The sequence below is a fragment of the Peromyscus californicus genome, unplaced genomic scaffold (genome assembly GCF_007827085.1).
Source record: "Peromyscus californicus insignis strain IS unplaced genomic scaffold, ASM782708v3 Scaffold_11__1_contigs__length_118956290, whole genome shotgun sequence".
Classification (NCBI taxonomy): Eukaryota; Metazoa; Chordata; class Mammalia; order Rodentia; family Cricetidae; genus Peromyscus; species Peromyscus californicus.
Genome location: NW_026294402.1, coordinates 48,297,882 through 48,311,831, shown reverse-complemented (window position 1 = coordinate 48,311,831; position 13,950 = coordinate 48,297,882). Strand labels below are relative to the sequence as shown.

The following is a 13,950-nucleotide window of genomic DNA, read 5'->3' as shown; positions in this document are numbered from 1 at the left end:
CATGGTGGCAAAAGCCTTTAACCCCAGCACTCAGTAGGTAGAGGAGGGTGAGTTCAAAGCCAACTTGATCTACATGAGGGAGCTCCAAACCAGGCAGGCCTGCATAGCTGAGACCCTGTCTCAAAAAACAGCAACCAAGAGAATGAAAAGTAGTGAGAATCACAATGATGGTAGTTAATACTGTTAGCCTGACAAGAGCTAGAATTACCTAAGAGACAGACCTCCAGGCTCCATGCCCTCTCCGCCATGATGGGCTGTCCCCTCGAACTGTGAGAGAAATAAACTCTTCCTCCCTTAAGTTGCCTTTGTTAGACATTCAGTCACAGAAATGAAATTCATACCATAGCCAAACAGCTATCGCTTCTTGGCATCTTGGCTAAGATTAAGTACAATAGCTAACTTAAGTAGAATAAGTTTTTTTTAAAGACCAATTATTAGATATTGGTGTTTTTATTTATTTAGTGATTCACTTAAAGTGTTGTTGTACCGCCTATGGCCAAGCATGACTTGACTTGCTACCTGGAACAGAATGACCTGGAGACACAGCTGAAACAATGAGTCGTTGCCCTTAACAACCAGCTGGCTGCCCCTTACGCTTCTGTAAAATCGTGCTTGCTTGCCCGCCCCACCTTGCAGTTTTAGAGTATAAAATGAGAATACAAACTGGACCCAGCAATGAAGACTTTCAGTTGTCCTGGCTTCCGTCCACTGGGGACATCTCCTCTCCTCCACTCTCACTGGTGTCAGAGTGTTTGTTCCAGAAAGATTCCCACAACATAACTACCACTAAAATCCAGTTACCAAGAAGGTTCTGAAAACTCAGAGCAAGTGTTCTCAACACATGGCAGAAAAGCACATGACAGCCATGGCTTTGAGGGACCACACTGATGTGTTTGTAAATGACACTGACTTCCTGAAGGCACGTGCCGCCCAGGAAAGCGGAGTCCAGAGCTATCACTTGTTTGCTAGTTCTGCTCACCTCCACCTTGCCCTAGAGATCTTGCCAACTGTGGTACCTTAATGTGTTTCTCTAATCTCACAATGGCTTCTATTTCCTACAGTAGTGGTAATAATTAATAGTAATAATGTTAACAGGCAGGTCTGGTGGCTATAATCCCAAAGAGGCTGAGGAAGGAAGGTTAAAAGGTAAAAGAACAACTTGGCAAGATCCTGCCTCAAAATTAAAATTTAAAAAGGACTAGAGAGATGGCTCAGTGGTAAGAGCACTTGCTGTACAATCATGAGCGGAGTTCAGATCTCAGAACCCATGGAAGAAGCTGGCATCCGGCACACATGCCTAAAACCCCAGCTCCAGGGTAGGTGGAGTCAGGAGGATCTCTGGGGCTTGCTGACTTCCAATCTAGCTGGAAAACAACACAACTCTAAGTTTAGGGAGAGATCCTGCCTCAAAGAAACAGGAGAGTATTGGAAGAGAACGCCCAATGCCTTCTTCTGGCCTCTATGCGTACCCTAACACCCATGCATACATAGACTCACATGGACACATACACACAGGTAATAAATAAATCTTGAAATATGCGAAGAGAGGACTGGGGACAACACCGTAGATTCGATCCGTAGTACCTCAAAACAAAGTTATGAATCTTGCCACATAGAAACAACACTGACTCCCTTAGGGAGTAACAACAGAGCAGTGGTTTTAAATAGAAGTACTGTACCTTCCTAGTCAGTTTAGGTCTCTCTCTCTCTCTCTCTCTCTCTCTCTCTCTCTCTCTCTCTCTCTCTCTCTCTCTCTCACACACACACACACACACACACACACACACACACACACACTCTCAAACATACACATCACATGCAAACATGTATACACACATACACATGCAAAAAAAAGATTTTTAAAAGAAAAAGCAAAAAATGTATGGAACAGATGGTTCCTACATTTGACGTACCAGATCGAAATGCCAGAATCACCGTGTAGACCAGGAACAGCAGGCAGTAGTTGATGAAGCTCTGAAGCATGGGCGTGTTCACTCTGTACTTTTCCGCCAAATACTGGCTGGTGATGGCTGTGCCACATATACACAAGGACAGCATCTGGCCCAGAGCTATGGTCTTCAAAATATCCCTAGAGAATAAAAGAAGGACTCAGATCGACTTGCAAGAAGCTGCAACTCACACATACACACACTTTTTGCTATAAACACAATATGAATTACTGTGGAAATATGAATTAGTCTAAATTTTATTCTAATAATTATTCTAAATATTCTTTATTTCTTTGTGCACATCTGTGCAATGTGTGTGTGATGGGTCTGTATGTACATGTGTGTTTGTACTTTTACGGCATGTGGGGGTTAGAGGACAACCTTGGCTATCTCTCTTCCTGTTCCACCTTCGTGAGACCCGGTTGATTTATTGTCTCTTCACTGTGTACTCCCAGCTAACTGGCCTACAAGCTTCAAAGACCCTCCTGTCTCCAGCTCCCACCTCACTGCAGAATCACTGGGATTACAGGTGTCCATGACTGTGCCTAACTTTACGTAGCTTCTGGGGATTCGAACTCAGGTCTTTACACTTGCCTAGCAAACACTTCACCCACTGAGCCCATTGAGTCATTTAATTTAGAGGCACAGTTTCATGTGGCCCTGGTGGGGCTTGTACTCGCCATGGAGTGGATAATGACTTTGAACTTATGATCTTCCCATCATTACCTTCCTAGGGTTACGGTCATGTACTACCATACCCAGTTTATAAATCCAGAACTGCATCCATTGTAGGCAAGCATCCTACCAACTTAAACATATCCTAAGCCTCTTGGATTCATCTTATTGATTACTTCATGAGCACAAAAGTCGAATTAATAGTTTGAAAGATTATATTTTTATTCTCTTTTATTTTTCTCATACCCTGCCCCAATTTCCAAGAAGAGTTACTCTGCCATTCACTGGCCATCCATTTAAAGATCATTTTGTTTACTTGGCTCTTCATGAACTAAAGGTGTGTGGTGGGGTGTACGATGCATGTGCTCCTACACACACACACACACACACACACACACACACACACACACACACACACACGCACGCACACAATAAATGTAAAATTTTTTAAGAAGTAAAAGAGAGGAAGTGCCAGGAAAACGGCTCAGCATGTAAAGGTGCTTGCTGCCAAGCCTGATGACCTGAGTTCAATTCCCAGGACCCACATGGTGGAAGGAGAGAACCAACCCCTGAAAGTTGTCCTCTGATCTACACATACACACCATGGCCGTCATGCCCGCCCCCCCCCCCAACAAACACAATAAAGAAATAAACATTTTAAATAGAAGAAGACTGAGGCAGAAGAATCGATCACTCACAAGTTTGAACACAGCTTAAGTGAGTTCCAACGTCAATTTGAGCTCTATAGTGAGACCCTGTCTAAATAAATAAAAGGGAGACAAATAGGGAGGGGAGTTTGGGAAATTAGCAGCAGTGAAGGACAGGGTATGTATTAGTTAGAGTCAAGAAAACTTAAACCTGTTTGGCAGACAAACAGAAGACAGCAAGAATAAAACTGAAGATTGACAAGGAAGAAATTTAAGAGACATGAAAGACAGCTCTTGGAAGGGTCTAGAAGGAACCAGGCCTGAGCACACTGCAATGTAATCAAAATGCCCTCTAAATCAACACTTTGAGGGGGAAGGCAGGAGAAAGGGTCTCACTATGTAGCCCTGGCTGTCCTGGAACTCACTCTGTAGACCAGGCTAACCTCGAACTCAGAGATCCACCTGCCTTTACTTCCACCACACCTGGCTTGAATCAATACTTCTTAAACTTAAAGAAATCATTGGCCGGGTGGTAGTGGCACACGCCTTTAATCCCAGCACTCGTGAGGCAGAGGCAGGCGGATCTCTGTGAGTTCGAGGCCAGCCTGGTCTACAAAGTGAGTTCCAGGAAAGGCGCAAAACTACACAAAGAAACCCTGTCTGGAAAAACCAAAAAAAAAAAAAAAAAAAAAAAAAAAATCATTGATATAAAATTCATTATTAAATGAAGCTGAGAATCAACCTAAGTTTTTAGTTGTCCATCCTGGCTGCACACTAGGATTGATGGAGGAGCTGCTTTTAAGATACTGACTGCTGGGGCTGGGGCTGGGTAGCCCGGTGATAGAATGCTTACCTAACAACCATATCCTAGGTGTGCCTTTAATCCCAGCACTTGGGAGGCAGAAGCAGGCAGATCTCTCTGAGTTCGAGGCCAGCCTGGTCTACAGAACGAGTTCCAGGATAGACTCCAAAAGCTATACAGAGAAACCCTGTCTTGAAAAAACAAACAAACAACAACAACAAAAATCCTAGGTGTAATACATAGTACCTCAAAACTAAACAATCAAATACCCCACTAAGATCAAAGGCTTAAAGAAATGCAGCCACAGGCATACTATAAAAATATGGAAGAATTTTTAAATATTTTATTACATTTATTGTGTCGTGCATGCTCACCCAAACACCTGTGGCAGTCAGAGAACAACTTGTGGAATCTAGTCTCTCTTACCATGTGGGTTCTGGAGACTGAATTCAAGTCACCCAGTTTGGCAGCAAAGCGACTTTACCCCCTGAGCCCTCTCACCAGCGCCCCCATCCCCCCTTTTTAATATTGACTGTTGGGTTCTGTAGATGTGGCCCAGCTATGCGCTGTTCCTACCAGGGGTCCTGTGGCTTGGGAGGCAGTGACCCTTTCCTAACTGCTCTCCTGGGGCACCCTCTCTCCCCAAACCCAGCCTCCACACTGCAAGAGTCCCTTTCTAAATTCTGATCTAATGGAATCATCCCTTGTGTACAGCCTTAAGTGGCTCCCCTCTGCCCTCATAGGAGCGCCCAACTTTAAAATGGCTGACAAGGCCACCCAATGTCTGACCTCTGTGCCTGGCTTCAGTTAAACCTAGAAAGGGTTCTTTCTCGTAGCTGATTTAACTGTCAAACTTTCTTTTCTTGTTTTCCATCTCTTTGTGTATCTATTTATTTTTGCTCTGATAAAGGGCTCATGCAGCCCATGCCGAGCTCGAACGTACTATACTATAGGGTGCCCTTGAGCTCCCGATCCTTCTGCCTCTACTCTCCAGCATGGGGATTACAGGCAAGCAGCACTTTATGCAGTCCTGGGGATAGAACTCAGGGCTTCATGAATGCTAAGCAGGCACTCTAGCAACTGAGCCACATGTGCCCCAGCCTCACCGGCTAAAATTTCTTACAGGACATTTAGCATATAACGAAAGCGTCCCCGGGGTATCGGTTCGAGGACCGGCTGCAGATGTCAAGTTCAATGAAGGCTGGGTACCTTTCGTAAAATGGTGTAATGTTTTCATATAACCCATGCACACCCTCCCGTGTGCTGTAGCCATGTCCAGATCTACAATGCCTAATACAATGTCCGTGTCGTGTGAGCTGGTATGTGCTTGCTTCTCAGGTTCTAGTGCCAGGAGATCTGCACATGTTCAGTATGTATGTTATTTTTTTTCCTTGATACTTTTAAACAAAGTTGGTTGACTCCATAGGGTAAAATGTACAGATATGGAGAGCCAAGTTTCTAACATGTAATCAGTACATACTGCCTACCTGGGGCCTTAAGAAAATACTAGCAACACCAACACTCTTGGTTCCCCCAGTTATTGTTGGACCTTCCCTAGGGGTAAATACTTTCGGAAGCTTGCTACTTACTATTCTCATCCATTTCAATTAACATTCATGTAAGTATCGCTAGCCGTAAACTGTAGCTTTATGGAAAATTCTCCCTATTAATTCTTTACCTCTTTTTCCTTTTCACAACTGTACAGTACTTTACTGTACTGTATCTATCTACTGACTCTATCACACTTTATTCTTTTGTTGATGAATATTTCGGTTAAATTCCAAGGTTTTGTTGTTCTTGTTTTTATAAATAATGCCTCTTGCATAGGTTTCCTAATCACATATCAGGTTTGTTTTGCTTGTTTGTTTTAGCAATGGTACAAAGGGGTCATTGATACGCTAAGAGAGAGCTCTCCGAGGCACTCTGGGTTATCTGGTGAGAGCCACCTGAGGCTTCCCGAAAGAGGCCAGCTTTTGCTGTGGCTTCAGGGTCCCATGGTGACTTCCTGTGTGTGTCATCGAGTTTAAGCAGTTACTATGAAGGAGACTCTGGTGCTAGGATATAAACATACCCCACTTCACTGGTTTGCTAGATTCCTCTTCAAAAAGTTATCCTTCCCTGTGGTTTAGTCTCTCGCAGCCCCAAAGAAGGAGAAGGAGAAGGATGTCATGAACTAGCCAATCCCCACTAGGCCGTTGAAAGGAGTTTTCACCAAGATGAACATAGGATTGAAACTGGCTCCCAGGAGGTATGACTGCTTTCCAGACATTTCACCTCCACAGGCCAGGGCACGAGCAAGACCTGAGGGAGGCTACCTCTCCCTCTGGAGCTCGCCTCACTGAGGGGGCGTGGTTTGCACTGGCTGGGGCTGAGGAGGCCCTCCCCAGACAAAAGCAACTAAGGCAGCAACAGATGAAACTCAGATCCCCTTGGGTCTTCCTGTCCCTCCCGCGATTAATGTCTTCTCAAGTTTGCATCCTCTCCCCACTCTCCCTGGCCCCTCTCCACCACTCTGCCATCCTTCTCTCCACAGGGTTGTTTAGCACAGCTTACATTAGGAGACCTCTTCTTCAAAGCCCCGCCCTCACCTTGCCTCAGGAAGTAACCCACCCTGGCCTCTCTCCTCCCATCACACCCCTTCCTCAAGCGAAACCAGCAAGTCGGGTATTCACAGTCAAAAGCACACACAAGCCAATCAAGCCCTGAGAAGCTAATCAAACCCAGACTGTGGGTCATAGCCCATAAGGGACTTGAAAGCAACAAGAAACGGGAAATAGGTTGGAATAAGAAACGTGGAGGCACTGAGCCCTGTTCACGAATTGGCAGAATTCTTCCAGTCAGCTCATTTTTGTAGTCTATAAGAGCCCAATTAAGCAAACTGTCCTCCCACCGTTAAATCTGCCTGCCTCCTAGAAGAGAGAGTGTGTTCCAAATTGAATGCGGAGATTTTAAAGTTACAGAAACGCACTCCTGGCTCCAAATCCTAATGACCTCATCTATAATGGGGGGCGGGGGAGGGGGGCGGGGGAGGGCGGGGAGGGAGAGAGAGACAAAGAGAAGCTGGAGTGGGTAGAGGTTTAAGGAGAAGGGAAATCACAGAAGGCTTAGAACAACGTCAGGCCCCACATGCATACCTGCATGTTACCAAAAGGGGCCTAGTGTGGAAGAATTCTGAGCAGACTCCACACCACACAAAACACTCCCCGGCTAAGGGAGGCTCCCGGAAACAACAGGCATCCCACTGTGGACTGTATCCTGTCACAGTCTTTTCAGAGGTGAACTTCAAAGGGCCGGAAGTGCTCTGCCTGCAAGACACACTTCCCAGTTTCTGCCTGCTAGCCCTGGGAGCAGGGCCTCCAGGAACCCAGGCACTGCCTGGAGGGGGCTCGAAGGTAGAAAAATGGGCTGAGTATGTTACTCTCTGCTACGCTACTGTTGACAGATAGTCTATGAACTTGAGAACCAAAAAAATGAAAGAAAAGTCTAAAGTACATAGCTTAATATCTCTTCTACTTCAAAACACAGTTGTGAGTTGCTTTTAAGTAAAAATATACTTTGTTTTATTCACTCAGTAAATTCTTTTGAAGTTTTTTATTAATATATATTGATCACACACAACACTGACTTTCATATTTTGATCATATTTGTCCCCACTACCCTCTCTTAACCCCTTCCTCTTCCTAACTAATCACCTTCTCCTTCTTGCTCGTGGAGCAGGGGGGGTGGGGGGGTGGGGGTGGGGGGGGTGTAGGTGTGTGTAGATGTGTATGAAAGAACTTAATTAGGGTTAATTACAGGAGTATGGGCAACTTGCCAGTGGCTACACCACTGATGAAAATATTTCTCCCTTCCCTAGAAACTATTAGCTGTCAACAGACCCCCCCCACCAGGGAAGAACAGGGCCTCAGGAGTCCCTCCCACTTCTTTGATGGAAGGTTGATAGGCCCAATCATTTTTAAGTCTTGTGCAGTTAATCATGGCTGCTAAGAGTTCAAGAGTGCAAGGGCCACGTCATGCCCGGAAGACAGCATTCCACAACACTTCACCCCCTCCTCCAGCTTTTAACATTCCTTCTGCCTCACTCAGTAGGTTTGTCAGTCAGCTCTGGATGTCAGCTTATACCAAACCCAGGGAATCTAGAACTTCTTCAATGTACGTATTTTCCATTCCAGGCTCTTTCCAGAAGCCCCTGGACCACAGTACCCCACAGACCCCTTATGGTCCACACTCCAAAACCCTAAGTTCCAAGAGCAGGACACTGCAGCCTTCGTGGTCAGCACAATGTCTACACGGAAGGGGCCTAAGGCGCGTTTGCTGCTGCTGAATATCCCTAAGTTTCTGTCTCCGTGGGGATCTAGAGCCAACCATACAGAAAGGATACAGTGGGAAGGTGGGAATAAGAGCTGTGCCAGCAGCCAAGGGTCAGGACTTCCTGCAGAAGTTCCTAACGGAAGACAGGTTGGAATACTTCCTGGTGAACTTCAAGGGAAACTGAAGGAAGGCTACCATTTGGTTCTGTGCCTAATTCAAATGCAAGCTTTACACAGTATACATAAGAGACAGACACAATGACCTTCATTCCTGTCTCTAAATCTTGACCACCTTCCCTGTCCCCAGGTCTTCTTCACAATGACCACCTTCCCTGTCCCCAGATCTTCTTCACAATGACCACCTTCCCTGTCCCCAGATCTTCTTCACAATGACCACCATCCCTGTCTCTAGCACTTCTTTAATGTAGCTTCAAATTGGGCCAAATGTCCTTTACTTGGATGAATATTTCAAAGTCATCAGAGGCTAAAAAACAAATCAAAGTAATAGCCAAAACTTCTGCTTACAGCAACTTGACCAGATTCTCAGGAAGCAGAGTCTAAACCTCAGTGGGTTCATTTAAGCATCTCCTAGAGAAGTGTAAGACAAGATGAGAAAGGCAACGGCTTGATTAGTCTCTCCTTTTCATTTGATTGTTTAAAGCGGTCCAAATGGCTGGTGAAACCGGTCACTTGACTGTGATCCATGGCTCCCCTCCACTTCATGTCTCAGTAAATCTGTGTTGCCAAAATTACATGTTGTCAGCTGAAGACAAAACTTTAAAGCTGAAAGACGTCTATGAAGTGTAGCTACTTTGGGCAGACTCAAAGTCCCATCTTGTCTACCACCTATAAACACCTCATGGGGGATAATAACTTTCTGTACACTTACTTTTAAAAAACTGAAGAGAAATACTCATTTAGCCAAGTCCTCACATAAGTCACCCAGTTCTGTCTCTAGAGCATTTTAATTATACTGTAAACAAACTCAATTAATTCAAGTAGATTTTTCTCTACACAGCATGATGGTTGATCTTCATTGCCAACAAGAGTGAATTTAGATTCATCATGAAAATATACCTTTGGGTATTGTGGTGGTTTGAAAGGAAATGGCCTCCATAAGCCCATAGGGAGTGGCACTATTAGTAGGAGGTGTGGCCTTACTGGAGTAGGTGTGACTTGGTTGGAGGAAGTGTCACTGTGAGGGTGGGCTTTGAGATCTTAGATGCTCAAACCAGGCCAGTGGCTCACTGTCTCTTCCTGCTGCCTTCAGATCTGGATGTAGAACTCTCAACTCCCTCTCCAGCACCATGCCTATCTGTATGCCGCCATGCTTCCCACCATGATGGCAATGGACTAAACCTTTGAACTGTAAGCCAGCCCCAATTAAAGGTTTTCCTTTATAAGAGTTGCCGTGGTCATGGTGTCTCTTCACAGCAATAGAAACCCTAAGACAGGTGTGTCCATGAGAGTTTTTCCAGAAAGGTTTAATGGAAGAAGGAAGATCCGCTTTGAGTGTGGACAGCACCATCTCACGGACTGAATAAAAGGGAGAAAGGGAGCATAAAGCTTTATGGCTCTGCTTCCTGACCCCAGATGCCATGTGCACAGAGGCCTCCTGCTCTTGCCACCATGCCTTCCCTGCCATAACATCCTCAGACTGTGAGCCAAATGTACCTTTTGTCAGGCATTTTCTCATAGTGACAAGAGAGGTAACCAGTGCGCACAGTGAATGGCAACGTAGGTGGCTGATTTATTTCCATGAACGTTCAGCTATGGTTTTGACAGGCACAGCTCTAGCCCAGCACCTTTTGATGTTTAATGGGATGTGAACCACCTGAATACCTTTGTCAGTTGCCCTGAGATTCTCTGTTTCAAAGAAGCTAAATGCTGAGGCCCATTACAAGAATAAAGAGTGTTGGGAAAATGGCTGATTTCAGAACTGGGGTAGGAAGTGAACAAAACAAGCTTGGGCCATCTTATCAAACCAAAACACATGAGGTCTGGAAGCAGCTGGAAGAACGGGCCTTCTAGGTACGGTAAGGATGCTGCAGTGGGCTGAGACACATAAAATGTCTGCACCTGGGGCTTAACAGCAGCACCAACTTGTAAAGGGGCACTCTTTATTTTATGTGCATTGGTGTTTTGCCTGCATGTGTGTCTGTGTGAGGGTGTCAGATGCCCTGGAACTGGAGTTAACAACAGACAGTTGTTAGCTGCCATATGGGTGCTGAGAACTAAACCCAGGTCCTCTGGAAGAGCAGCCAGTACTCTTAACAGCTGAGCTGTCTCTCCAGCCCCTACCCTGCCTTTTCTATCCAAATTACGTTCCATGAGATGACCAAAGGATGGATGAAGGAGGAGAGTTTGTATAAACTCTAGAAAAGTAATGATGATGAAATAACAGAAACATGATCACTTTATAAGTTATAATCTTTAAAAATGGCTATAAATTAGGCATGGTGGCATATGCCTTTAATCCCAGAACTTTGAGGGGCAAAGGCAAGGTGAATCTCTGTGAGTCTAAAACTAGTCTGGTCTACATAAAGAGCTCCAGGCCAGCAGAGACTACATGATGGGACCCTGTCTTCAAATAGACACAAACACACATTTGCATGTGCGTGCGTGCGTGCATGTGTGTGTGTGTGTGTGTGTGTGTGTGTGTGTGTGTGTGCATGTGTGTGTGTGTGAAACAGGATCTCATATACCCCAGGCTGACCTCGAATTCATTATGTATAATCCTCCTGCTTTCCACCTCCAGAGTGCTGGCATCACAGCCCTCATCACCATGCCCAGTGACAAGATTTTTCATACACACTAAAACATCACATATGTGTGGTCTCAGCTATAATTATATCTAGTGTGGTAACACTCATTTGCTCTTGCTAATCAGGAGTTCCAGTGTGTGATCAGTTAGAAGACAGAGGAAAAAAATAATTTCATTATTCACAAATGCAAGGATAGGAACAATGCGTAGCAATCTTTCAAAATAGAATTCCTACATTCCTAGCCAAAATAAGAAGGAAAAACAAAAGAAATTTGTAATGGAGGAAGACCTAAAGTTAAACAGAGCATCTGTTTCTCTCCGGATCCCTGTGCAAGTCTCAGGCCCCTGAAAGGCAGCTTCAGGCTCATCTCTGGCTGGGTGTGAATCAGTAAGAACTGGCTGGATGGACCACAGCAAGGCTAACACCGCAGGGAGAGGCAGGCTTTCCGAGGGCTGCAGCGGCCCATCTGCAGCAAACGGATGATGGAGCTTGTAGATGATGGTCCTAGTACAAAATCATTCTAGAGTGCAACTCAGAAACATGTTGTTAGGAACAAACGAAGAGTGATCTTGATCTTGCAGAAAGGAACACAGGGAAAATATAAAGTAACTCAGCAAAGCAGGTGTGTGTGCCGGAACCCAAGCACACCTGGCCAAGAGGGCTTCTTTCTTTTATCCCTGGTGGTGGTGGTGACTGCATCTCATCCCATCGGTGGGGGCTCAGCTTCACAATCAGAAGGCAATTGGTTAATCTGTACAAACGGGAAGGTTCAGGAAATATGAACTCTTACTAGGCTAAATATCTCTGATAGGAAAAAGAAAAAAAAAGTTCCTAATAGTGTGGACCCAAAGACAAATGCCAGCAAACAATCATTTAAATATGGTGGAGCCAGGCATGGAGGCACACATTTGTAACCCAGCATTTGGGAGGTGGAGGCAGGAGGATAAGGAATTCAAGGTCATCCTCAAGAACAGAGTGAATCCAAGGTCAGTCTGGACTACATGAGACCCTATCTCAAAAAGCCTAATTTATGAATTAACTGGAGCAGGAGAGATAGTAACTTGGTAGCTAAGAGCGTATACATTTGCTGAGAGCTCTCGCAGAGGATTAAGCTCAGTTACAAGCACCCTCGTCAGCTCACAGTCACCAACTCCAGTTCCAGGGGATCCAATGCTCCCTTCTGGCCTTCTTGGGCACCTGAACGTACATAACAGATACAAAGATATACGATGATGACGATAACATCAATAATGTGGGGCTAGGGTGTAACTCAATGGTGGACACAAGGCCCTCGGTTTGATCACTAACATTGCAAAAAATAAAAAATAGAAATATAAAATAAGCTACAATGTACAGTGTAATGGAGCAGAGTGGTAGTGATCAGTTCTGCTGGGCAGCATGAATTCTAAAAAAAAAAGAAACTTGGCAATTGGGGGGAGTCTCTTTAGCAAGACTTCTGTATCTGAATGGAAGACAGAGCCCAAGGCGACAGGATGGAAAGATGGAGAAAATTATGGGGTACCAGAAGAGAAGAGGGCCCCTCACCACAGGGTCTGGGTTGGAGCCTCTCACAGGCTGAGACTCAAAAACTCCAATACAGTTAACATTTGTCATGAAGGCTGCCAACACAGAAACAATACATAAATGTTAAAATAACAATGAACTTGGCTTAGGGCCCAAGCCTGTATGACCTTCAAGTAGTCTTACTCCTTCCCAGATATTTTCTGGGAATCTCAAAAACAAGACCAAAGCTTTGTTTACGGTCAAAAATCAAATATTCTTAACTTTCCTGCAACCCTTGCGAACAAGAGTTTTACCTTATCATTTGCAGCCTGCCCGATGCATAGGAACCAACCACCCTAGGACATCATTTAAGTCCTGAGGTGCAACGGTTAGAAGCCACCCCAACCAGTAAAGGCTTCCTTGGCTCCCCCTTCAGACCTCCCACACCCATCGCTCGGGTGTGTCTTACTGTCTTCCCAAGTACCTGTCTTTCAACTCTTGTGCTTAAAAATGCCTTCTCATAAACTCCAACTCTGCTTCTTACTGGCTCATTCTAAAATTCTTTTGTGCCACGAGAGTCAAAGTCCTTAAAAGATAAGAAACCTTCAGCTGCTGCTTCAGCTGGGAGGCGTTTTTGCCCCGAGCCTTTGAACTCCAAGAGTAGAAAAGGTTCGGGAAGTCGAGCTCTAGGACTGGATTTGCCAAGAAACTTCAGATCTTCTTTCTTACGGTGGGTTTACAGGCTAGCTGCCATGCCCATCCAGCATCTGCAGGTGGTTTAACAGCTGAGCCACCTCCTTCATCCTCATCGTGACTTATATTACACTCTTTTTTTTTCTATCTATCTATCTATCTATCTATCTATCTATCTATCTATCTAGATATCTATATTTTATGTGCATTGGTGTTTTTCATGCACATATGTCTGTGCAAGGGTGTTGGATTCCCTGAAACTGGAAGCAGTTGTGAGCTGCCATGTAGGAGCTGGGGATCGAACCCAGGTCCTCTGGAAGAGCAGACAGTGCTCTTAACCACTGCGCCATCTCTCCAGCCCTTTATTGCACTCTTTAGTGATGTCAGTTAGCAATAGTTTTAGAACCCAGGGGGATCTTAACAATGTGTCACTCTGAAAACATAGAGAAGTAGAGATAGATCCCCTGATGTCATGGGATTCACAACACAGAAGTGAAGAACAATAAAGAACTTACGGAAAGTGTGGTGAGTGTTAAGAAATGGGCAGCTGGGATGGGATTTCATGGTATTTCATAGACTCAAAGAATGAAGAGAAGTTATTCAGGT

General features: G+C 44.9%; 1 protein-coding gene across 2 annotated transcripts in view; it reads right to left on the bottom strand.

Annotated features, from left to right (window-relative positions):
- Slc35f2 (solute carrier family 35 member F2) overlaps positions 1–13,950 on the bottom strand; it is a 49,166-nt gene that overhangs the window by 15,407 nt on the left and 19,809 nt on the right. For both annotated transcript variants that reach the window (XM_052760491.1, XM_052760498.1), the window contains exon 2: positions 1,914–2,089. In XM_052760491.1, the coding sequence (XP_052616451.1) occupies positions 1,914–2,089 (176 nt within the window). The remainder of the gene's footprint in view (positions 1–1,913; positions 2,090–13,950) is intronic.